The sequence below is a fragment of the Mobula birostris genome, chromosome 23 (assembly GCF_030028105.1).
Source record: "Mobula birostris isolate sMobBir1 chromosome 23, sMobBir1.hap1, whole genome shotgun sequence".
Lineage (NCBI taxonomy): Eukaryota > Metazoa > Chordata > Chondrichthyes > Myliobatiformes > Myliobatidae > Mobula > Mobula birostris.
In genome coordinates, this window is record NC_092392.1 from 61,610,222 (window position 1) to 61,635,184 (window position 24,963).

General features: G+C 46.4%; 1 protein-coding gene across 3 annotated transcripts in view; it reads left to right on the forward strand.

Moving 5' to 3' along the window:
- Positions 1 to 837: 837 nt before the first annotated feature.
- elk3 (ETS transcription factor ELK3) overlaps positions 838 to 24,963 on the forward strand; it is a 47,298-nt gene continuing 23,172 nt past the window's right edge. Inside the window, exons 1-2 of one of the 3 annotated variants that reach the window (XM_072241326.1) lie at positions 838 to 1,105; positions 17,919 to 18,127. In XM_072241326.1, the coding sequence (XP_072097427.1) occupies positions 17,921 to 18,127 (207 nt within the window). In that variant the 5' untranslated portion in view covers positions 838 to 1,105; positions 17,919 to 17,920. Of the gene's footprint in view, positions 1,110 to 7,013; positions 7,176 to 17,918; positions 18,128 to 24,963 lie in introns of those variants that run through there. The other 2 variants (XM_072241325.1, XM_072241327.1) reach the window with 2 other exon arrangements.

The following is a 24,963-nucleotide window of genomic DNA, read 5'->3' on the forward strand; positions in this document are numbered from 1 at the left end:
GGGAGGGAAGTGGGAGTGGGGAGGGAGGGAAGTGGGAGTGGGGAGGGAGGAGTGGCTGGTAGGGAAGGGGTGGAGGGGGAGAAGGGGGAGGGGGGGAGGGGGAGAAGGGGGAGGGGGGGAGGGGGAGGAAGGGGAGGGGGAAGGGGAAGGGAGAAGGGGAGGGGGAGGGGGGAAGGGAGAAGGGGAGGGGGAGGGGGAGGGGGAGGGGGGAGGGGGAGGGGGAGGGGGAGGGGGGAGGGGAGGGGGAGGGGGGAGGGGGGAGGGGAGGGGGAGGGGGGAGGGGAGGGGGAGGGGGGAGGGGGGGAGGGGAGGGGGAGGGGGGAGGGGAGGGGGGAGGGGAGGGGGAGGGGGGAGGGGAGGGGGGAGGGGAGGGGGAGGGGGGAGGGGAGGGGAGGGGGAGGGGGAGGGGGAGGGGGAGGGGGAGGGGGGAGGGGAGGGGAGGGGGAGGGGGGGAGGGGAGGGGGAGGGGGGGAGGGGAGGGGAGGGGGGAGGGGAGGGGAGGGGGGAGGGGGGAGGGGGAAGGTGGTGTAGGGAGGGATGGGGAGGGAAGGGGGTTGGTGTAGGGAGGGAAGGAGGTTGTTGAAGGGAGGGATGGGGAGGGGTAGGGAGGAAAAGAAGGGGAGTGGGGAAGTGAGAGAGAGGTTGTGGGGGTGGCACTGGGAAGTATGCTACGATTATTAAGGCTTAGTATTGTCGGCAGAGTGGAAGTTGTAGAGAGCAGAGACTGGTTGAGAGGGAAACTGGAGTTTAGGGGAAGTTGAGGGGAGGGATGTTGGGCGGATAATGAGGTGGGAGGGAGAAGGGGTAATGGTGGAGGGGAGGCTGTAAGCGGTAGGCGGTGCCTGGTGTGGGGAGCTGGTGGTTCCGGGGGCGGACCAGGCCAGGCCGGGCCGGGAGAGGAGAGACTTGTTTACACAGACTGCCGAGCGCCTGGGGAATAATGCGGAAAGGAAGTGATCCGGAGCTCTTGTCTGCCTGATCCAGCTTCCTGCTTGGGAGGATCTGGTTACGGCAGCAGCACCACTCCAGCATGGGAAGGGGAGGCACCGCACCTCGCTGAGCCGAGCCGAGGGCAGGGCAGCGAAGCCCGCCGGCCGGCCGTCCGGTAGGTGAGTAAGTAACGTCCCAGCCGGGCCGGGCCGCGCCGCGCCGCGCCGGAGTTCGGCTGGCCTGGCGATTGGGGGGGTTGGTTTGTGTCCCGGTAAAGTGTCGGCCTCTCCCCCTCTCCCGTGCTGTGGTGAGGGGGTGATGGGTTGAAGTGGAGGGGGAAGGGTGGTTAATGTCCCGCTGAGGTCATCGGCAACAGGTCCGGTGGGGTTTGGGGCCTCCGGGTTATGTCATGTGGAGCCGGGTGGGATGGGGGACCCGGTCCGGGGAAGGCGCTGGGTGTGTGAGTGTGATGGGGGGAGAGTTGGATTCATATCGAGTGCTAGTATGGGTCTGATGTGTATGGAGGTGAAGAGCAGGGGGTGTGAGTTGTGTATAGTACTGAGGTGAATGTGAGGGGGGAGTGTTGGGAGAATGGGATTCGGGTAAGTGCAGCAACAGATGGTGTGGGTGGGCTACTGTGAGTAGGGGTGGCAGGTGGGAAGTGACACTGGGTGATAGGGGGGGGAATGGTGAATGTGAGCAGGAGGGTTTGCAAGCGTGTCTGGGACAGCAGTACAGTGAGGGCATGTTGAGATGGGGGTGCATTGAGGAGGGTCTGTTGGGGCAGTGTGTGTGATTGGCATGCTGGTCTGTGGTTTCAGTGGGAACAGATTATGGTGGTAGTGGCAGGCAGCGTTACGGTGATGACTGGGGATGAACAGAGTTGAACATTCTGGGGGAGTGGCAGGTAGGTGCTTGGGATGAGGTGGTTAAGGTTGTCTGTGGAATGGCTGGGGATGGGTGAGTGGGTTGTGTGGGAGTGGGGGCAGTGCAATGGTTGGAAGGCGGAGGTGGGGGGGGGAGCCACTTTCTGTACTGTTCCTTTGCCTGTCTAGAAACAGCAAGAACTTAATTGCCTTGAGCTTCCGGTTTGAAACTGGCAGCAAGCTACATACTGGGAATGAGTCACCAGTGGAAACAAAGAATCTCTTGGTCTCCAAGTTGCAAGGGGCTGTGAGGTTAACTCCTTGTTGGCTGGCTTGTGTCTGCTACCCAGAGCCCTGGGGCTGTGTTTGGGGGAGTTTAACTGAAGTTTGTAGTCTATGTGTAACATGATGCTCAATGCAGGATGTGAGTGGCGTTCCCTGAATTTTCCAGTCTCTGTAGCAGAGAGCGGATTTAGTCATGATTTAGCAATGCCTGCACACACAGCACCTAAATCTCATTAAAGTCTTTCCGTTCTGCAACACTACTGTTCTGTACCATTGCAGAGAAACTGCGTGTGTGTGTCTAAGAAAATAACCAATGCTGGTCTACTTACGTCTCTGTTTAATATTTATAAAATGCTGATGGCCACAAACCAGGCTGGTGTGTGGAGAACACCCCTGGCCTTTCCAGCCCTGTTCTACATTCTCTCTGGTGGTGGTTGCTTACCTGTCTTTGCTGCATGTCCCTTGGTGACCACACCAGCACCTGTAAGGAGCTGCCCTCTCGATCATCTGGTTGTCGTTGACCCCCCAGCACAGTGCTTCCCAACTGTTCCGCTCTTTCTGCTGTTTTCATGGGGAGGTTGTGAGCTGTGTTTCTGGTGATACTAACAGACGTGAAAGTGATGCCGGGAACAACTCGGTGGTGCAGAAGAACTATTTATGTCATGTCACACAGTGAAGTGGTGGATGTAGGCCGTTGCTGTATCGGTCACTGCTGGCCTTCTCGGCTACTGGCATTGGTCTGTGAGGATGCCTTCTCTTTGAGCTGTGGTCCTGGGTGAATCCGCTCCACCAGCTGACGGCTGGAGTGTACAAGATGATCTCAGAAGCACCAGTGAGACAACTGATTGTATACTCAAGGTTCAAGCAACACACACAAAACACAGCAGGAGCTCACCATTTTGTGCGTGTTGCTTGGATTTCCATCATCTGCAGATTTTCTTGTGTTTGTGTTGGTACTCAAGATTCAAGTTTATTTTACACATGTACATCAAAACATACAGTGAAATGTGTCATTTGCATTAGCAGCCAACACACCTGACGGTGTGCTGGGGGCAGCCATCAAGTGTCTGAGTGGTGATGCTATTGAGAGACGTGTATTGTGGCAGCAGAAGTGAGTAAACATCATAAAAATGATTTGAGTTCAGGCAGGATGAGTGGTTTGGATTTTTCTGTGTAAGTGAGCAATTGACAGTGCTGGGCTGTAGAGCTGAGCTTTAGAACAACTTCCTATAACACTGTGTCCTAATAGTTTTCTTCAAATATCTACTGCAATACAATTTTCAGTAGGCTTCTAACTGAATCAAGCCAGAAATAACTGGAGAGGTTTGTTAGTGAGATCAGTGAAGAGTGTGAGCTTGTAATGTTTAGATTGCACGTTATTTCTGCCCTTTCTGCAGCCCGCCTCAGCAGTGCTGTGAAGTTATAATGAAAGGAAGTCCACAATTAGACAGTTTCACAGTTTACTGAGCTACTGAGCAGCTTGCAATCTGCAGGAAGTGCCTTCAGGAAGCTGCTACCTAAATCCTGTGAGTGGCAAAACATGCAAAGAAATCAATAATTCATAAACATTCTGGGTTACACTGATCTTTTCTGCTGTAGAAAATCATTTCGTTTTAGTTTTGGAAGTCACGAATAGTAAGATGACAGGACATTAATTGGCTGGTTACTTTATTATATCTGAATATTTTAGTCCAGATGTATTTGGTTATGTTTTGTAAATATACAGCCGTTGGCAATCGTATATTTTAATGTTTATCCAGAATTTATTATGAATCTAGTGTTGGACAGATTTCCTGTCAGTCTTTTCTGTTATAAATTCAAGTACCTGTTTATAATGGAAATTGCCTATGTAAACTTGTCAGACTATAATTACACCCTCCTGCCAGTGATGGTCTGGAATCCCACTGAGGAAGGAGTTGATCTTGATTTCTCATGTGGAACATGAGGACAGCTTGACCGGTGTAACAAAATTACTGCTGGAGGTACCCACCCACTGTCTGTGCTAAGCCTCCCTTCCCTCCCTCTCCCAATCCTAGCCATATCTTTCTAACACCATTTTCTTGCTCTGTTTGCACAATCTGCTACTGGTTCTTCCCATCAGGTGGCTGTTTAATATACAGTATTGTAATAAAAATGATTCATTAACTGACTGTGAGTCTTCATGGTATAAAAGCAGGAGATGTGGGACTGGAGAATGGGGTCTTTGAGAAAATTCTGACTATTTGTGGCTTGTTGTGTGTACCTGTTGCATCTTCCTAGCATGGTCTCTTGTTTTTATTATCTGCTACGTGCTCCAACCTCTTAAGGCTATCCCTATGATTATACACGGGTACCTACTAGACAATTAGTAGTTCAGTCACACATGACACAGTGTCACTAGGTAGCGTACGGTTCAGTCACACATGATTCAGCGTCATAGCTACTGGAGTTGCTGCCTTGAGGCTCTAGTATCCTGATTTGATCACTAGAATGCTGTCTGAGTGGAGTTTGTACATTCTCCCCGTGACCGTGTGAGTTCCCCCCCCCCCTCCCGGTGCATCAGTTTCCTCCCAGACACCCCAAGATGTTAGCTTGCTGCTGTACGTTGTCCCTGGTGTAGATGACTGGTATGACATGGATGAAATTGATGATGGGAATGTGGGAGAGTAAAATAGAATGGGTATAGAGTGAGTGTAAGTTGCTGATTTGAGTACACTCAGTGGCTGAAGGGACTGTTTGCATACTGTATGACTCACAAAAGATTCACAGATCTGTTTTGCTCAAGTAAGGTATCTAAAACGTGCCTCAGCAGGGCATTGGAAAATCGAGCAAGTGCTCATACCACCGGCTAGACAGTTGTCCGGTCACCACTACCAGAGGCACCACTACTTCTCGCCTGCTTGGTTAAACTTTATACGTTGCATCTCATCCAGGTTCTTCACTGCAAACATTAACTAGGAAATAACAGAGCCCCACTGAAAAATCCACATAAAATAGAAAATTTAGTAGCAGAATTTACAATACCTTCAATAAATGTTCTGTGAGTTTGGTTAAAAAAAATGCTATATGCCTTTTAATGGAGGCAATTTTAGTCTAATAATATGCCTGTGAAGTACCTGAACATGCTTTGCATGTTGTGGGCATTAAGTTTTTGTTGTAGAGGTACTGGTCACACTGTACTGCTGATCTGAATATATTGCTGTGCGGCCTGCAAGGCCTGATTCATACTCAACCCTTGTGACCAGGAGCGACCTTGGTACATTCATGCAGCTGTACTGTTTGAATGTCATAGAACATAACAGCGCAGTACAGGGCCTTCAGCCCACGGTGTGCTTATAACCTGCTCTAAGATTAGTCTAGCCCTCCCCCCCCCCCCACATAGCCCTCCATTTTTCTATCACTTATTTGCCTATCTGAGAGTTTCTTAAATGCTCTTAATCTACCTGCCTCTACCTCCATCCCAGGCAGCACGTTCTACACATCCACCATTCTCTATGTAATTAAAAAAACTTATCTCTGACATCTTCCTTGTGTATTCCTCCAATCACTTTGAAATCATGCCCCCAGGTATCAGCTATTTCTGCTTTGGGAAAAAGTCTCTGGCTGTCCACTCCTATCATCTTGTACACCTCTATCAAATCACCTCTCTTCCTCTGTCACTGCAAAGAGAAAAGCCCTAGCTCAGTCAGCCTATCCTGATAAGATATGCTCTCTGTTCCAGACAGCATCCTGGTAAATCTCCTCTGCAGCCTCTCTAAAGCTTCCACATCCTTCCTATAATGAGACCACCAGACCTGAACATGACCCTGGTTAGTCCACGCTTGGAGCATTGTTATAGGAGCTCTTCACTCTGTGAAAAGATTAATGGTGACTGATCTCCAGGATACAGAATACCCCGGAGCTCCAGCCGAGACAATCTCTCTGTAATCCCTACACCTACTCAGATAACAAGTGGCTTCTGTCAACAGACCAAACCCCCACAAACCAACACTTTCTCTTTAACTCCAATTCAACACAGTGGTGGAACTGGGTGGCTCAGTGGCTCGGTTAGCAGAGCTGCTGCCTCGGTGCCGCAGAGCATAAGACATTAGACCCATCAAGTCTGTTCCACCATTTCATCATGACTGATTTATTACTCCCTTAACTCCATTCTCCTCCTTCCTATAACTTTTAACACCCTTACTAATCCTCTTCAAATATACCCAATGTCTTGTCCTCCACGGCCATCTGTGGCAATGAATTCCACAGATTCACCACTCTCTGGCTAAAGAATTTCCTTCTCATGTCTGTTCCAGGAACATCTCTATACTTGTATTCTGAGGCTGTGCCCACTGGCTGTAGACTCTCCCACCATTAGAACCATTCTCTCCATTCTAGGCTTTTCAATCTTGACCTTTGGGTATTGTCTGTGTGGAGTTTGCATGTCCTGCTTATTGCTGTATGGTTTTCTTCTGGCTGCTCCAGATAACCCGTATCCCAAAGGTGTGAAGATTGCTATACCAATTGGCCATTGTAAATTCCCTCTGGAATGAAGTTGAGTGGTAGAATCTTGATAGGAATGGGTGTCTGATGGTGGGTGGGAATCAGAGGGCTGAAGGGCCTGTTTCTGTCTCTCTATGACTCCATGCTTAATGGTTTATAGAAAGTATCTGCCCTGGGAGCTGACAGATGTCACTTTGTTATGTACTTAAAACTGATCAATTTACCCTCAACAAAGAAGGAGAAAAAGTGAGCAAAATTCCAACTGGTATACGCTCTTGGAAATAGTAATATGTCTGCTGGAGGCCAAAATATCCTTTGGTTATATATCCCACTAATTGCTTGCAAGATTTCTGGAGGCAGTGATTTCTTGTCGATTTCCTCTTACAACGATTTTTATACAATGATTTAGAGACTCATCCTTGGGTGATTGTAAGTTTTGTTTTCTTGATGTTGTAATCAAAAATGGAAAATCAAGAGAGGCTTAGCACGAGGAGTTGACTGGCATTTGCCCATTTTACTGCTGTTCCACAAAAGTCCAAATCCAGCCTGATGTCACTCTTTGGTTCGTAGTTCTAGAAGCCAGCAAGGCTGAAGCATAAACTACAAGACTGAGGGACTTCCGCAGCATCCGAGGTAGGTCAAAGGACCAAAACACAAAGAAATTATGAGGGGCACAGATACAGTAAATGCAAGCAACCTTCTCCCACTGAGGTTGTGTGAGACTGGAACTAGAGGCCATAGGTTAAGGGTGAAAGATGAAATGTATAAGGGGAATATGAGGGGGAACAACTTCACAGAGGGTGGTGAGAGTGTGGAATGAGCTGCCAGAGGAAGTGGTGGGAGTGAGTTTGTTTGGATAAGTACATGGATGGGAGTGGTTATGTAGGGTTATGGTTCAGGGGCAGGTTAGTTCGAGTAGACAGAATAACATATAGTTCAGCATGGACTAGAAGGGCTGAAGTGCCTGTTTCTATGATGCTGAATAAAAGCAAGAGTTGTCATTTCATCCCTCATATTTGCCCTGCCATCCAAATGGTCCTGGCCAATCTTTGATCTTGCCATCATCTTCCTACCCTAGTCCCATATCCCTTAATATCGAAAAACTCATCCATCACTCCCTTGAATAAACCCAGTGACTGGGCTTCCACAGTTCCCTTGGATGGAGAATTCCAAGACCTGTGCCTTCTGGCTGAAGAAGAGCCTGCATTTCTTTAGCACCTAGTATGACCCCGGAGCCTGGCTGGACTGCTCATCTTGGTTGTGTTAAACTGTTCCTTACACAAAGCTACCATACTCTACCAGTTAGTCGTCACTGTTGTTGGGTCTGATGCTTTTGTGATCCAAAGGTTCTTTTGGAAGTGAAGGATGAGGCATAAAACTTATTGCTAGCAATTTTATTGAGTGTGAAAAGAACAAAGAACAGAAAGACAAAGGAAAAAGTAGTTGTTTTCTCATGCTCAGACTAGAGTTAAGAAAAATTCCACTGATAATTAACGTATAAAATAGATCCTATCAAATAGTCAGACACGAGGAAGATGGCCAGATTCAAGTGGTGTGACACCTGCTATGGAAAACTAAGGAAAAAAAACTCAAAGTACAAGCAACTGTAGGGTAATTATTGGAAATTCACTAAACAGTTACATGTATATAGGTGATTATGTGAAATTATAAGTACAGGTGTCCCCGGCTTTTCGAACGTTCGCTTTACGAAACCTTACTGTTACGAAAGACCTACATTAGTATCCTGTTTTTGCTTTCAGAAGGTGTTTTCACTGTTATGAAAAAAATTCAGCGTGCGAAAAAAAGCAGCGCGTACCCCGAGCAGCCTCTCTCCCCGGATTCGGAACAGCATTCTCGCCAGCATTGCTTTAACACGAGTCTGTGAGCAGTCGTTTGCAAGATGAGTTCTATGGTGTCGGAAAAGCCTGAAAGAGCTCGTAAGGGTGTTACACTTAGCGTAAAACTAGACATAATTAAGCGTTTCGATCGTGGTGAGCGAAGCAAGGACAAAATGAGTTTGGCTTGTGGAAGCTGACGAAGATGACGTTGAAGAGGTTTTGGCATCCCATGACCAAGAACTGATAGCTGAAGAGCTGATGCAATTGGAAGAGGAAAGGATAACAATCGAAACCGAATGAGTAATGATAAAGTACGACTTTAATTTTGAAAGGGTACATAGGTTTAGGGGATATTTGCAGGATGGTTTGAGTGCTTACAAAGAACTGTATGATAGAAAAATGCACGAGGCTCAGCAGTCAAGCCAGACTTCCACATCAGCCACAGCAGACGACGAACCTCGACCTTCGACATCGAGGTGGGCAGTCATAGTAGAAGATGAGCTGCCTGCCCTGATCGACAATGAGATGACATCCCAGTGTCCCACCACCCCAACACCCAGGCCACGGACAGATACTGTACCGATTTGAGGAGAATGCAGCAGTAGCCGGGAGGCACACAGCACATCTTTAAGAAAAAAGCCGAAATAAACATGCTAATTAATTAGGTGCTGCCCCACACGTAATTAATTAGCATGTTTACTTCGGCTTTTTTCTTAAAGTTGTGCTGGGTGCGTCCCGGCTACCACTGGACCCCTGCGTGCTTCGCGGCAATGTATTGGTTGGTGGCCCAGAGGGTGGGGGCCACTGCACCACCCAACCTCCGACTCAGCCTAACACACCATCATCAGTGTGCTTGGCAAGCTATCTTCACGATTCCCGTAAGTGATACTACACTGTATATACATTATTTCTACTTTATATTGGCTGTATATTTTTACGTGTTATTTGGTATGATTTGGCAGCTTCATAGCTTAAAGGTTACTGGAGAGCGCTTGCGCTGTGATTTTGCCAACAGCACTTGCGTGAGATTTTCTGCCGACGGCGCTTGTGTGAGATTTTCGCTATGGTGGACAGTGCAAGCAATGGTTGTAGAGAAGTATTTCTACTTTATATAGGCTGTGTATTTATCATATCATTCCTGCTTTTACTATACGTTACTGTTATTTTAGGTTTTATGTGTTGTTTGGCATGATTTGGTAGGTTATTTTTGGGTCTGCGAACGCTCACAAAATTTTCCCATATAAATAAATGGTAATTGCTTCTTCGCTTTACGACATTTCGGCTTACGAACCGTTTCATAGGAACGCTCTACCTTCAAATGGTGGGGGAAACCTGTAAGCTTAGGGAAATTAAACATGAAAATTAACAATTCTACACCCTAAACCGACACTGTAATGGCTCAGCTGATGTGCACACAGTGTGACCCTATACTAGTGCTGTGATCATCGTGGGTAATCTGCTCTAGTGATATTGGTTAATAAGTAAAGTTGAGCCTAGATGTTGGTGCTCTGAGAAACAGAAAATGAAGCCTCAGTTTAGTGTCTCATCACAGGGCTGGCATCTCCAACACTCTCAACTGTTGTGCTCAAGCCTTTGGAATGGGCCTTCAACCCACAATGACTCAGTGGGAAGATTACTGCTTGTTGAGCAATGGTTCATGTACAGCTGGCAATCTCCATCCAGATCTTGTGCAGTCTGTCTTCCAAGAATACACAGTTCCTGCCACCAGTCTGAGACGCCCCTCTCCACAGCCATGGGCTGCCTTTGCTAAAGGAATTCATCGTTCCGCAGTTTCGGTGATTGGTGGTGGGTGCAGTTCTGACGACCACTCAGGATTGATCATCTCGGTCTTTCTGATGTTCCGTCTGTCTCGTCTGATCCTGTAGAAACTGGTCAATCTAGTATTTTTGTAATGTACACTATATCTGCCAGTTTTCCCTGTGTTTGTGAGCTGGAGTTTTAGAAAAGGCTGTTTAGTGTTAATCCTTACATTAGTACAGCAACATCTATTACTGCTCCAAGTATGAGTCCCAGGGTGAAATGGCTAATATGAAGGGGCATAATTTTAAGGTGAATTGAGGTCGGGGGTTGTCAGAGGTAAGTTATTTTCCAGAGTGCTTGGTGTGTGCAATGTGGTGCCGGGGGTGGTAGAGGCAGATAATGCATTAGATGCATTCAAGAAATTCTTAAATAGGCATATGCATGATAGAAAATGGAGGGCTACATAGGAGGGAAGTGTTAGATTGATCTCAGAGTAAGTTAAAGGGTTGTGGGTTAAAGAACCTGTGCTGTAACTTTCTAGGTTCTATCTCTACATCTCAACCCTAGTGGTAATCTGAAGTTTGAGTGTTGAGCATCCAGTGTTGGTGAAAACCTTGTTCTTCAAGTAGAGAAAGTGAAAGTTGAAGTTCTGTCTGTAGTTCTCATACATACAGGTGGATCTGCATCTCCAACTTGATGTTAGGTAAGTTCTCTGTGAAACCCCTGTCTACTGTGACTAGAGTGATTAGGGTTTGAGAGAATTGCCTGTGGTAACAGATGATATAACAGAGACAAATTTAACAGAAAGATTAGCATTTGAATAGTACCTTTCTCTTCCCTTTCAGGGGATTGGAAAGTACTATAAAGTGTGGTTACTGTGGTCATGTAGGAAATACCGCCACGAACTTCCTCAAAACTCGTGACCTACTGGTCAGCTGATGTTTTACTGACATTGAGAAAAGGACGAGTTCTATGTCAGCGAGCAAAAAAGAAACTGCTGGAGGAACCTTCAGCATGTCAGGCTGTATCTGTGGAGGTGGAGGGATGATCGTTCTTTTGGGTCAAGACCCTGCATCAGTAGGGGAGGGAGATGAACAGTATATGGAAGTGAGGGAGGGGTGAGACAGGAGATGGATGAAATCAGTTACAGGAGGGGATGATGGACAGATGAGCTAGGTGTAAAAGGTGAGGGGGGGATAGGTAGATAATCAGAATCAGATGTATTGTCACTGATATTTGGCATGAAGCTTGTTCTGCAGTAGCAGTACAGTCTTAGAAAAACGTACAAAACAAAAAGGAATAACGAGGTAGGGTTTGTGGATTGTTCAGAAATCTGATGGCAGAGAGGAAGAAGCTTTTTGCTGAGTTGTTAGGTGTGGCTGTGCAGGCTCCTGTAGTAATGAGACTTACGAGAGTGTGGTAAGGAATAGGTGGAAGCAGATAACGGGGGGGGGGGGGGGGGGAGGGGAGGGCAAGGTTTGACGGCTGGAACTGGGTTGAAGGAGAGAGGAAGAACAGAGACAGTAGGTAAGAGGTGGAATCGGGACAGAGGAATAATGGATAGTTGTCTTTGGTATGTCACCAAAGAATTTCAAAATTCCGTAGTGTACAGTGGAGAGCATTTTGACTGGTTGCATCACAGCCTGATATGGAGGCTCCAATGCACAAAATCACAAGAGGCTGCAGAGGGTGGTTGACTCATCAATGGCACATTGAAGGCATCCTCAAAGGACAGAGCCTCAAGAAGGCGGCAACTATCATTAAGGACACTGGCCATCCAGGGCATGCATTTTTTTTGTTACTACCATCATGGAGAGACACTAATTGACTTAGGATTAGCCTCTTCCACTCTAGCAACAGGGTCCATGAATGTTACCTCATTATTCCATTTTTTTCCTGCACTATTTATTTTATACTGTACTGCTGCTGCAAAACAACAAAATTCATGTCATAAGCCTGATTCTGAATTCTGTAGTTGGAACCAGAGAGGGGAAGGGGGTGTTCTGCTGAAGAATGCCCAGGACAGTCAGGTGGGTGTGGGAATGGGAAGGGGGTGGGGTGAGGAAGTGGGAAGATAAACTTAGAAGTTCAAGACATCTTTTGCAGACAGACCATGGGTCCTAGGCGCCTGATCTGTACTTGATCTCACCTGAGTCGAGGAGGCTCCCTCGAGTGACATTTAAAGTAAATTACAATATCTCATTTCCTCTTCCCATTCCCACACTGGCCTGCTGTACTGCCACAGTGAGACTAAATGCAAACCGGAAGAACAATAAACACCTTGTGCTCTACCTGGGAAGCCTCCAACCCAATGGTAGCAACATTGAATTTTCCAACTTCAAGTGGCCTTCCTTCAACCGCCCGCCCCTCGTTTCTTTCCTATTCCCATCTCTGTCCCCTTGTTCACAAGTTTCATCCTAACCCCCATCCTCCCTTTATTGAGGTTTGTCGCACTCCCTCACCTGGTTCCATTTACTAACCATCCCTAGCTTCATCTCTTTCCACCTAGCACTTTCCAGCTCAATCTCACCCCCGCCCCCACCTCCATCTGCCTAATCCTTCCCTCACCTCATCAGATTCCATGTATTGATCATTCTGTTTCACCCCTCCCTCTCACCTCCTCATTCTGGCTTTCTTCCACCTACACTCATTTATGATTCAGGGCCTGACATATCACCCATCTCTCTACCTCCACAGATAGTGTCTGACCAGCTGAAATGCTCGGGCAATCTATTGTTTGCTCTAACTGTAGTCTCCCGTATCTTTAAGATACTGAGAGGGCAGCTGTCTCATTCAAAACACTGCAACTCTCTCGGTGGCGTTAGCTGAGATTGGAATTAACTTTGATTATGATCTTTGATTCAGAGGCGATAGAGTTGCCTCTTGTACTATAACATAAAATGTGGGCAAACAACCTGGCCTTCCTCTTAATCAGAATCGGGTTTATTATCACTGACATATAGTATGTCCTGTTCTGCACCAGCAGCACGGTGCAGAAATTTAGTGCAGTAGTCTTTGTGGATTCATCGTCTGTTCAGAAATTTGATGGTGGAAAGGAAGAAGTTGTTTCTAAAATGGTAAGTGAGTATTTTCAGGCTCCTGTGTCTCCATCCTCTTTGATGGTAGTAATGAGGAAGGAGATGGCTTGTCCTAGATAGGGGGTTCTAAATGATGGCATTGCCTATTGAAGGTGTCCTCAATGGTGGACATCTTGGCCATTCTCCTATAAGTGTTAAGTTGCAGCTTTCATTATGCTGTGCTTTCCACTCTCTTGTGAGTGTAACCAAATCCAGGGCAGCTCCCCAACACGTACCTTGCGAAGTCAGCTCTGGCAGACTGTGTGAATGTGATCAACAGAGAGATCCAACGTCCAGGAAGGAGGTTCTACAACACTTCGTGGAGAGCGAAGGCATGATAAGGCACAGAGGAAGTGATGGTCATCCACTGCAACCAAGGAAGACTCCAGTTTATGATAACTGCTTGTACCACTGGATCTGGACTTCTGAGGTTGAGAGAGTGCAATGGCTTTTCCATTTCCGTGAATGTGTTTTGTAGCAGCACTGAAGGAGAGTGCAAGACATAAACTTACTATAAATCACAAATTAAATAGTGCAAATTTTCGAATAATGAAGTAATGCTCATAGACCAAATGGCAGAGGGCAAGAAGTTGAGAAACTAGAAGGTGCTACACATGAAATGCTGGAGGAACTCTGCCAGCCAGGCAGCATCTATGGAGGAGATTAAATAAGTCAATGTTTCAGGCTGATAAATTAAAACATGGCTATGTCTCCTTTCTCTTCCCTACTTTCCAGAGTCCCAGAGAATTTGAAAGAACTCTGTGACTATATGAAGACTCAGGAACAAGGGAAAATCTACAGATGCTGGAAGTCCGAGCAACACACACAAAATGCTGGAGGAACTCAGCAGGTCAGGCAGCATCTGTGGAAAAGAGTACAGTTGACGTTTTGGGCCGAGACCCTCCAGGGTTTCATCCTGAAAAGTTGACTGTACTTTTTTCCTAAATGCTGCCTGGCTTGCTGAGTTCCTCTAGCGTTTGGTGTGCATTGCTCATATGAGGAGTCAGTTTGCCTTTGCTGACCAGGGCGGAAAGTATAGAGAGGGATGTCAGAGGTAAGTTCTTTACACAGAGTGGTCAGTGTGTGGAATATCCTGGTGATGGTAGAGACGGATACATTAGGGGCATTTAAGAAATTCTTAGGGACATGAATGAGAGAAAAATGGAGGGCTATTAGGAGGGGAAGCTTAGATTGCTCTTAGTCCACATTAAAGGGTTGGCACAACATGGTGGGTTAAACAGCCTGTAGTGTATGAAAGTGTTATGTGATTCCAGGGCCATTAAGCAGAAGCCTTGCACCACAATGTCAGTCCGCACTCTGCTTGGATGGAATATCTCCTGCATTTCCGTCAGAAATATTCTGTACTTAGTATTGTACACTATTCACAGCAGTGGGCATTAATGTGGTGCTAGCCAAGGGAATCTGACTGGTATTCTCTGTTTATTTCATGGTGACGGTGAGGGAGGAGTTTGCACAATGAGGTGCAGGTTGTCCTCATTCATTGAATGCTCCCTCTCATTGTTATATTTTTAAATGTCTCGATTTTTCACCTGTCCTAAAGGTTTAACCATAGTAACTGCTGCATACATGCTGCTACACTTTCCCATGCAAAATGATGTCTTGTGTGCATCACCTGAAGTTGGTGGAAGTTATGGAACTTTAATAGATGGATCTCAGCTGTGGCCCTGCTATTGCTTTCAGACTTTCAGTCACTTTGGCATTTCCTCCCCCTTCAACTCCTCAGTGAAGACTCCCTAAAGCTAGTTCTCTGACCAAGCCTGTCCTAATTTTTTCACCTTAGGCACACCACCCTTTTCTAGTAGTATCCGAAACAGCTTGCTATGGTTTACTCTGTCAATGCATTATATCAGTGTATCTTTCTTTGGGTTACCTAGCAGGGAGCTGTCTTAGATTGCCATCAGATGCAGTATAACTAAGGGCAGTATGTCTCTTGTACGTTTTATTAACTGAGCACTTGGTCTTGTTTCCACTGAAGAAAGTTGGTGAAGGCAGCTTATCAACGTAAATGTTAAACATATCTGTGCATGTGTTGAGCTCCCTTGTGACAGGCAGCTGCCCTGTCAGTCCTGCTGTTCTTAGTGCACAGTGAAATATTGCGCTTGTCCCTGCAAATGAGGCGCTTGTCACACAACTCCAAAAGCAGACAGAGCTGTAGGGCTGAAAGTTTCAATGTTTTACTCCCCACTGCTGACATGTCAGCAGAATGGCTCCTTTTCCCCTCAAGATGGCTCCCCCGAAATGATGGCAGTAGAAGTTCAACAATCATCTGGCCCTCCTAGTAATGTACCTGCACTCCCTCTCTGCTTACCTGGGGCTCCTGGTTCCCATGCCCCTCTTTTACTCACTGGGACCCTGTTGTTTCTCAAGCTGTCCTACAACTTGCCTCAGTCAGTAGAAAATTTGTTTTCGCCCTATCCAGCATCTTAAAGAAAAAGTGAATCAAAATAAGTGGTGAGGTATTAATAACACCTGCTGCTTCAGCACAGCCGAACCTGCTGGGCTACCTGGTTATTATCTTTGTGGCCCTCTATTGGCTGACGTTGACCATGGATGTTGCGTCCTAACTATCCACATTGTTGGTGCATGTTGTCTGTGGCTGGGGAGACCAGTGTGAGATTGTCAGTCTCTGTTGTAAAGTTCACATCTGTAAATGATCTGAGCTCTGCTGGAGATGCTGTGTTCCTTTCTACGGGCCTATTTGCCTCCTGCTGCTTCCAGGAAGTTTTCTTCACCTGACTTAAGGTGTTGTTTTAGGATGCTTCTCCATCTGGTCCAGTTGGCTGCAAGCTCCTCCCAGGACTCAGTGTTGATTGTCCAGCACCTTCATGCAGGCATCCTAGTAGTGCACTAGCGGGCAGCCAGTGGTTCTCTTGCCTGAAGCCAGCTCACTGTGGAGCATGTCTTTTGTGATGTCGCAGACATGGCCCAGCCAGCGCAGCCTATGCAGGGTGTACGTGCCAGGGAGGCTGACATGAGGGAGAACCTCAGTATTGGGCACCCTCTCCAGGAGATGCACACAATGCGACAAAAGCACCTTAACTGGAAGGTGTTGAGCTTTCTCTCCTGCTAAGCATCAGTTGTCCAGGTCTCGCTGCTGTACAGTCATGTACTGGTGACACAAACATACACTGTCACCTTTGTTCTGACTGAGTGTTTGGAGTTCTCCCAGACTCGTGTAGTGAGGCAGGCAAGAGTTGGTGCAGCACATATCGATTTCTGCATCCAAGGAGAGGTCGTCACTGACGATGGACCCCAGGTATGTGAGCTGATGAACAGCATCCAGTTTGTGGTAATGACTGGTGGTGTCCCAAGACGTTTGCCTTTTTCAGGCTGATAGACCAAATTCCTTGCAGGCCTTGAAGAAGCCCTGGAGCTGCTGTGGACTGTGGGTTGTGAATACTGCACCATCAGCAGCAGAATCTCTGATCGTAGCTTCGCGCACTTTGGTTCTGGATCTTAGGCAGGCGAGGTTAAGAAGCCTCCCATCTGATTGAGTGTGGATCTCAGTGGACAGCTGGGCAGCCACCTGGCCTGCCATAGTCTACTTTCCTCACTGGGTGCATGGGGATTAGGAATTATCTGAACTTCAGGCAGGAAACACTGCACTAGGAAAGAGACCAATGCTAAAACTAGGATTTTGGTTATCCACCTACAGGAAAGATATCAATATTATTGAAAGAGTACAGAGACAATTTACAAGGATGTTGCTGGGACTTGAAGACCTGAGTTATAGAGGAAGGTTGCACAGGTTAGGGTATTTTTTGCTTGAGCGTATGAGAATGAAGGGAGATTTAAGAGGTAAACATAATTATGAGGGGTATGGGTAGCGTAAATGCAAGCAGTCAGATGGTGGAGAGGAGATGGGCCTCTACCAAAGAAGGTGTAAGGTGCTCCTTCCCTCCATTAGCCTGCAGGTCACCCCTGGGCAAGATGCAACACCTGCTTAGCCCCCCCCCCCCCCCGATCAGGGTCACGTGAATCCACGGGAGCAGGTGGTGGATGGTTGTGTGAACAGCCGGTGCATATCGCAAGTCCTGGTTATGCGACCACTGACGCCAGGCAGACAATCTCTGAAGAGTATTGATAATGGCTGGGGTCATCTGTCTTGTAAAGACACTGCCCAGAAGAAGACAATGGGAAACCATTTTTGTTGAAAAATTAAGGACAATCATGGTCAAAAGACCATGATCGCCCGTGTTATATGACACAGCACATCATGATGATGAAATGCAAGCAAGCTTTTTCTTCTGAGGTTGGGTGAGACTAGAACTAGAGGTCACGGGTTGAGAGTGAAAGGTGAAATGTTTAAGGTGAATCTGAATGGGAACTTTACTCAGAGGGTGGTACGAGTGTGGAATGAGCTGCTAGTGGAGTGGGTTCGATTTCAATATTTAAGACAAGTTTGATAGGTACATGGATGGAAGGGGTATAGAGACTAGATTGAATAATGGTTCAGGATGGACTTGATGGGTCAGAGGACCTGTTTCTGTGCTGTGGTGCTCAATGTTGTATGGGCAGTTTGGCTGTAAGTAGCGAAGCAAGATTGAGGGTCCAGCTGGCCTCTGGTGATGCTCTGAGTATGATCATGATGATGTGTCTGTCGGAGGGCGGCCTCTGCTGCTACTGGCTAGGAGCATGTCCAACTCTGACTGAAGGTGTGCTTCCTTTGTGTGTTGCAGGTATGGAGAGTGCCATCACACTCTGGCAGTTCCTGCTGCAGTTACTGCTGGACCAGAAGCACGAGCACCTCATCTGCTGGACGTCCAATGATGGGGAATTCAAACTCCTCAAGGCCGAGGAGGTGGCTAAACTCTGGGGTCTGAGGAAGAACAAAACCAACATGAATTACGATAAACTGAGCCGTGCACTCCGATATTATTATGATAAGGTATTTGTTCTTTATTACATGTGGAGTGTGTACTGATTTTTTTTTTTGTCCTTGATACTGAGTCAGACAGTTCACAGTTTTTATATGCGAGGTCATCTACTTTAGAAAGAAAAGTAGATCAGATAAAGTCACGTTTATTATCACTTGAAATTTATTGTTTTGCAAGAGCAGTACGGTGCAATGCCATATACTATAAATTGTAAGAAATATATAAAAGTTAAATAATTAGTGTTAAAAGAGAGCAAAAATAGTGAGGTAGCAAAAAAAAATTATTGTTTAAGTAGTGAAAGATTGCAGCATGGTGTTGTGCAGAGGGTCTTGGGAGTGTTTGTGAATGAATCTCTAAAGGTTGGTTTGCAGGTACAACAGGTTATGGAGAAGGCAAGTGAAATGTTGGCCTTCATTGCTGGAGGGACTGAATTTAAGAGCAAGGAGGTTACACTGCAACTTTTCAGGGTGATAGTGAGGCCACGCCTGCAGCACTGGTCTGACTTGACAACAGATATATTGACTTTAGAGGAGTTTACTGGGTTGATAATGGAGATGAAAGGAGAGATTGAATCGTCCAGGATTCAGGAGAATGAAAGGGGATCTTGGAGTAACATAGAATTATGAAAGTACATAAGATAGAAGCAGGAAAGTTGTTCTTAGTGGTAGGTGAGATTAGAACTAGTGGACATTGCCTCAAGATTCAGGGACTGGATTTAGGATGGAGAATGAATTGCTTTTTCCAGAGTAGTGAGTGTGGAATTCTCTGCCCAGGGAAGCTGTTAAGGTTACCTCATTAAATATATCTAAGACACAGTTAGGTAGGTTTTTGCTTAGTGAGGAATTGGGGTCAGGGAGAAAAGGACAAGTAGGTGTAACCTCGTCCATAGCCAGTTCAACCATGAATGGTAGAACAGGCTTGAAGGGCCCGATGGCCAGTTCCTGCTCCTATATCTGCAGTTCTTATGTCATCACTAACAGAAGATGGGCTTTGGACCATTCACCCTCACTATATAGAGCCTACTGATTTCCACCTCTGCAGCATTACTGAAACCCACCCTTGTTCCGACTCTTCTGCTACAGAAATCTACACTTTTCCCCCTCTAACGCACACCTGGTCAAAAACCCACTTTCACTGTTCACCTTTTTGAGCTTGCCCAGGGTTTTGCTCTTGTATCCTAACTTGTGTATCCTAGCTCTGTTTGTGTATCACCTCAAGTTCTCCCTGAAACGTTGGCTCCCAACACATCTTAAAAATTCTCATCTATGTATTTAAGTGTCTCCATGTCTCTCCAATCATCAGTTCCACGTCTCTCAGGACAAGTCCGCACTTGGTTCCTGAACAACCCACACAGGATCACTCTGCTGCCAGTAATGATTTCTCAGCTGCGAGGGCGCCAACCTCTGGTAATTCCCACCTAAACCAGCACCACCTCTCTCCCACTTCCTCCTTTAAACCACCACCTCTCTCCCCTTCCTCCTTTAAATGACCACCTTTCTCCCACTTCCTCCTTTAAACCACCACCTCTCTCCCCTTCCTCCTTTAAACCACCACCTCTCTCCCCCTTCTTCCTTTAAACCACCACCTCTCTCCCCTTCCTCCTCTAAACCACCACCACCTCTCTCCCCCTTCCTCCTCTAAACCACCACCACCTCTCCCCCTACTTGCTTTAAACCACCACCTCTCTCCCCCTTCCTCCTCTAAACCACCACCACCTCTCTCCCCCTTCCTCCTTTAAACCACCACCTCTCCCCCCCTTCCTCCTTTAAACCACCACCTCTCTCCCCTTCCTCCTTTAAACCACCACCTCTCCCCCTTCCTCCTTTAAACCACCACCTCTCTCCCCCTTCCTCCTTTAAACCACCACCTCTCTCCCCCTTCCTCCTTTAAACGACCACCTCTCTCCCCTTCCTCCTTTAAACCACCACCTCTCTCCCCTTCCTCCTTTAAACCACCACCTCTCTCCCCCTTCCTCCTTTAAACCACCACCACCTCTCTCCCCTTCCTCCTTTAAACCACCACCTCTCTCCCCTTCCTCCTTTAAGACCCTCTGCTCTGTTATCTCCTCTGGTGGCTTGGTATTGCTTGTTATTTGTTGACAGTCCTTTGAGATACTTTCAGGTAAGCTGGCAATGTCTTTATTCCCGGTGGCCTCACTGGGTCCAAACAAACACTGGGTCTAATTGTTCATCCTTTTTTTTTAACCATTGCCAGACACTGCTGGGTGTTCAGAACATCCAGTGCTGTCGGTCTACCCTATCAGTGAGTTTCTCGATAGCGGTGGAGCTGGATTTGTGGTGTACTGTGTTGCTGCCTGCTACAGCAATCCAAAGAGGAAGGTGCTAGAGGTGGTGTGCAGTCCAGTCGGTGCAAATTATTGCCTTGTTTGTATTTGTGGACATTTTTCTTGTTATCGCAAGGCCCTGTTGGACATTGGAATGTAGAATACTGCAAGTCTGGTTCATTGGAGAGACCGATGGTGGGGGAGCTGCATGGCCTTGGTTATTGCACGGATCTGGCCCTCATGACATGGGATTGCCTGGGAAGTGGCGCTGGAGGTGGTGTGGGGTGGCAGGCATTCGTGCTATGCTGCGGGCTGGGCCTCAGGTCAGTGCTGCCCTCCGGTGTCCACTTGGTGGAAGACGAGCTGGATTGCATTCACCTGTGGCTGCAGTAGCACTTGATGAGGGACTGCTGTTTGTTCTTGCAGAGAACATGGCACCAGGACAACATCCCCCCAATCACCAGTCTACAGGCCATGATACTCAGGGACTTGGCCTATATATAATTTTTTTTGACTGTTTCACTGCTTTTGCATGTACTGTGTGTGACTGTTTCTACCTTTTGCCCTGGAGGAAAGATGTTTCATTTGGCTATCTTCACGTGTGTAGTTTAATGACAAACTTGAACTTGGAAGTTCAGTACATAAACTAAATGAAATTGGAATTAGTTCATTATTGTCACATGTGAAAAGCTTGTGTACTATTCATATAGATCAGATTATCACAGTGTACTGAGGTCTAATAATAACAATATAAAATAAAGTGTATGTAGACATAAAACATTACAGCACAGTACAGGCCCTTTGGTCCATGATGTTGTGCCAACCTTTTAACCTACTGTAATCCTTCCCTCCTACACAGTCCTCCATTTTTCTATCGTCCATGTGCCTATCTAATAGTCTCTTAAATGTCTCTGTTCTATCTGTGTCTACCACCACCCCAGCAGAGCTTTCCAGGTATTCACTATTCTCTGTATAAACAAAAACTTACTTTTGATATCCACCCCCCCCCATATTTTCCTCCAATAACCTTAGAATTCTGCCCTCTCATATTAGCTATTTCTGTCGTGGGGAAAAAGTCAGCCTATATTCAATCTATGCCCCTTATCATCTCGTACGCCTCTTGTCAAGTCACCTCTCGTCCTCCTACACTCCTAAGAGAAAAGTCCAAGCTCGCTCAACCTATCCTCACAGGACATGTTCTCCATGCAGGCAGCATGCTGGTAAATCTTCTCAAACTTCCACATCCTTCCTAAAATGAGGTGATGTAACAGCTACAGAGAAAGCGCAGTGCAGGTGAACAATAAAGTGCAAGATAAAAACGGGGTGGTTTGAGGTGAAGAGTCAGTGGTTATCGAAATACAGTATTCCCTCTGCACTCAGGCCGAAGTGGAGGCCGTGGATCTTTATTAGAGTGGGTTGAGGACCAATTACCAAAGAGAAGGTAGTTTGATAGCAATATGCACCTGAGGTGGGTGGAAGCCTCTTGGAGCAAAAACAAACTGCTGGAAGAATTCAGTGGGTAGAGGTGGTCGAAGTTTCAGGTAGAGACCCTGCAACAGGACTGAAAGTGTAGAGAGAAGATGGCCTGTGTGTAGAAGGAGAGGCAGAGATATGGCGGGGGCTGACAGTTAACAGGTGGAACCAGATTTCAGAGGGGGGAGGGCAGATGGGAACTTTTAAGGTGACACAAAATTTTTGTTTTAATAGCTCTATAGTACTTTTCAGAAGGGAGCTGTTGGAAAAGGCAATTTGTTGGGTGGGTAGTGTCTGCAATGATTCTTCCTCCCTTTTGGCCTCGACACAGAAGTCAACAACCTTCTCTACTGACCTGCCAATTCTCAGTGGTTTCCATGTACTATGAGAGGATGCGGCACCAAAGCGGGCAGTAATGACTGATGTGAGGGTGCTCCCTATGACGCCAGTGTAGAACTACAACAGGACGCTCTAGGGAAGACGTACTCTGAAACACCAAAGCTGCTTGCTGTCTCCTCCCTACTCGTCCGGTGGGGCTCCTGGGCTGCCTGTTTACAGCTGTCCTTGCATTATGATGCCCTGGTTAACCAAGTCTATGTGCTGGGAAAGATGCTGAGAGATGTAAAAATCCTCCCCAGGCAATCAACAAAGCTGCCACGTCCTGTTCCAATAGGTGTTGGGACAACATTGTAGTGAGCAGCTTGGAAGGGAAGGATAATGGAAACATAGAAAAACATGGAAAACCTACAGCACAATTCAGGCCCTTCGGCCCACGATGCTGTGCTGAACATGTACTTACTTTAGAAATTACCTAGGGTTACCCATAAGCCCTCTATTTTTTAAGCTCCATGTACAGTTGAAGTCAGAAGTTTACATACACCTTAGCCAAATACATTTAAACTCAGTTTTTCACAATTCCTGACATTTAACCTAGAAAACATTCGCTGCCTTAGGTCAGTTTGGATCACTCCTTTATTTTTAGAATGTGAAATGTCAGAATAATAGTAGAGAGAATGATTTATTTCAGCTTTTATTTCTTTCATCACTTTCCTAGTGGGTCAGAAGTTTACATACACTTTGTTAGTATTTGGTAGCATTGCCTTTAAATTGTTTAACTTGGGTCAAATGTTTTGGGTAGCCTTCCACAAGCTTCTCACAGTAAGTTGCTGGAAGTTTGTTCCATTCCTCCAGACAGAACTAGTGAAACTGAGTCAGGTTTGTAGGCCTCCTTGCTCGCACACGCTTTTTCAGTTCTGCCCACAAATTTTCTATCGGATTGAGGTCAGAAAATGATGTCAAGTCTGGTTCATCCTTGGGAACAATTTCCAAACACCTGAAGGTACCACGTTCATCTGTACAAACTATAGAATGCAAGTATAAACACCATGGGACCACACAGCCGTCATACTGCTCAGGAAGGAGATGCATTCTGTTCCCTAGAGATGAATGTACTTTGGCACGAAAAGTGCAAATCAATCCCAGAACAGCAGCATAGGACCTTGTAAAGATGCTGGAGGAAACAGGTAGAGAGGTATATATATCCACAGTAAAACGAGTCCTACATCGACATAACCTGAAAGGCTGCTCAGCAAGGAAGAAGCCACTGCTCCAAAACCACCATAAAAAAGCCAGACTACAGTTTGCAAGTGCAAATGGGGACAAAGATCTTATTTTTCGGAGAAATGTCCTCTGGTCTGATGAAACAAAAATTGAACTGTTTGGCCGTAATGACCATCGTTATGTTTGGAGGAAAAAGGGTGAGGCTTGCAAGCTGAAGAACACCATCTCAACCGTGAAGCATGGGGGTGGCAGCGTCATGTTGTGGGGGTGCTTTGCTGCAGGAGGGACTGGTGCACTTCACAAAACAGATGGCATCATGAGGAAGGAAATGTATGTGGACATATTAAAGCAACATCTCAAGACGTCAGCCAGGAAGTTAAAGCTCGGTCGCTAATGGGTCTTCCAAATAGACAATGACCCCAAGCATACCTCCAAAGTTGTGGCAAAATTGCTTAAGGACAACAAAGTCAAGGTATTGGAGTGGCCATCACAAAGCCCTGACCGCAATCCGATAGAAAATTTGTGGGCAGAACTGAAAAAGCATGTGTGAGCAAGAAGGCCTACAAACCTGACTCACTTACACCAGTTCTGTCTGGAGGAATGGAACAAAATTCCAGCAACTTACTGTGAGAAGCTTGTGGAAGGCTACCCAAAACGTTTGAGCCAAGTTAAACAATTTAAAGGCAATGTTACCAAATACTAACAAAGTGTATGTAAACTTCTGACCCACTGGGAAAGTGATGAAAGAAATAAAAGCTGAAATAAATCGTTCTCTCTACTATTATTCTGACATTTCACATTCTTAAAATAATGATCCTAACTGACCTAAGACAGGGAAATGTTTTCTAGGATTAAATGTCAGGAATTGTGAAAAACTGAGTTTAAATGTATTTGGCTAAGGTGCACGTAAACTTCTGACTTCAACTGTACCTATCCAGGAGTCTCTTAAAAGACCCTATTGTATCCGCCATTGCCGGCAGCCCATTCCATGCACTCACCATTCTGCGTTTGAAAAAAAACTTGCCCTGACATCTCCTTTGTACCTACTTCCAAGCACCTTAAAACTGTGCCCTCTCGTGTTAGCCATTTCAGCCCTGGGGAAAAGGCCTCTGACTATCCACATGATCAATGCCTCTTATCATCTTGTACACCTCTATCAGGTCACCTCTCACCCTCCGTCGCTCCAAGGAGAAAAGGCCGAGTTCACTCAACCTGTTGTTGTAAGGCATGCTCCCCAATCCAGGCAACATGAATCTTAGTAATCTTACGTGTATTGTCTCAGTATCCTGATTCTCTTTACATATGAATTTAATTTGCATGGGTATTTGTCAGACCGATTATTTGTTAAACTTGAGAATGACTTTATCCATCTTCCACAAAAGATATAGAATTGGTCCAGTGATGTGGGTTGCCTTTCGGTGATCTGTGTAACGAGCCAGGAATCTCCTTTACAAGCTGGTTCTCACTGGTGCAGTCCAGCATGTAGTGGACATGTGTCACCAATGGCACTGCAGTTTTGTGAGGGAGCCA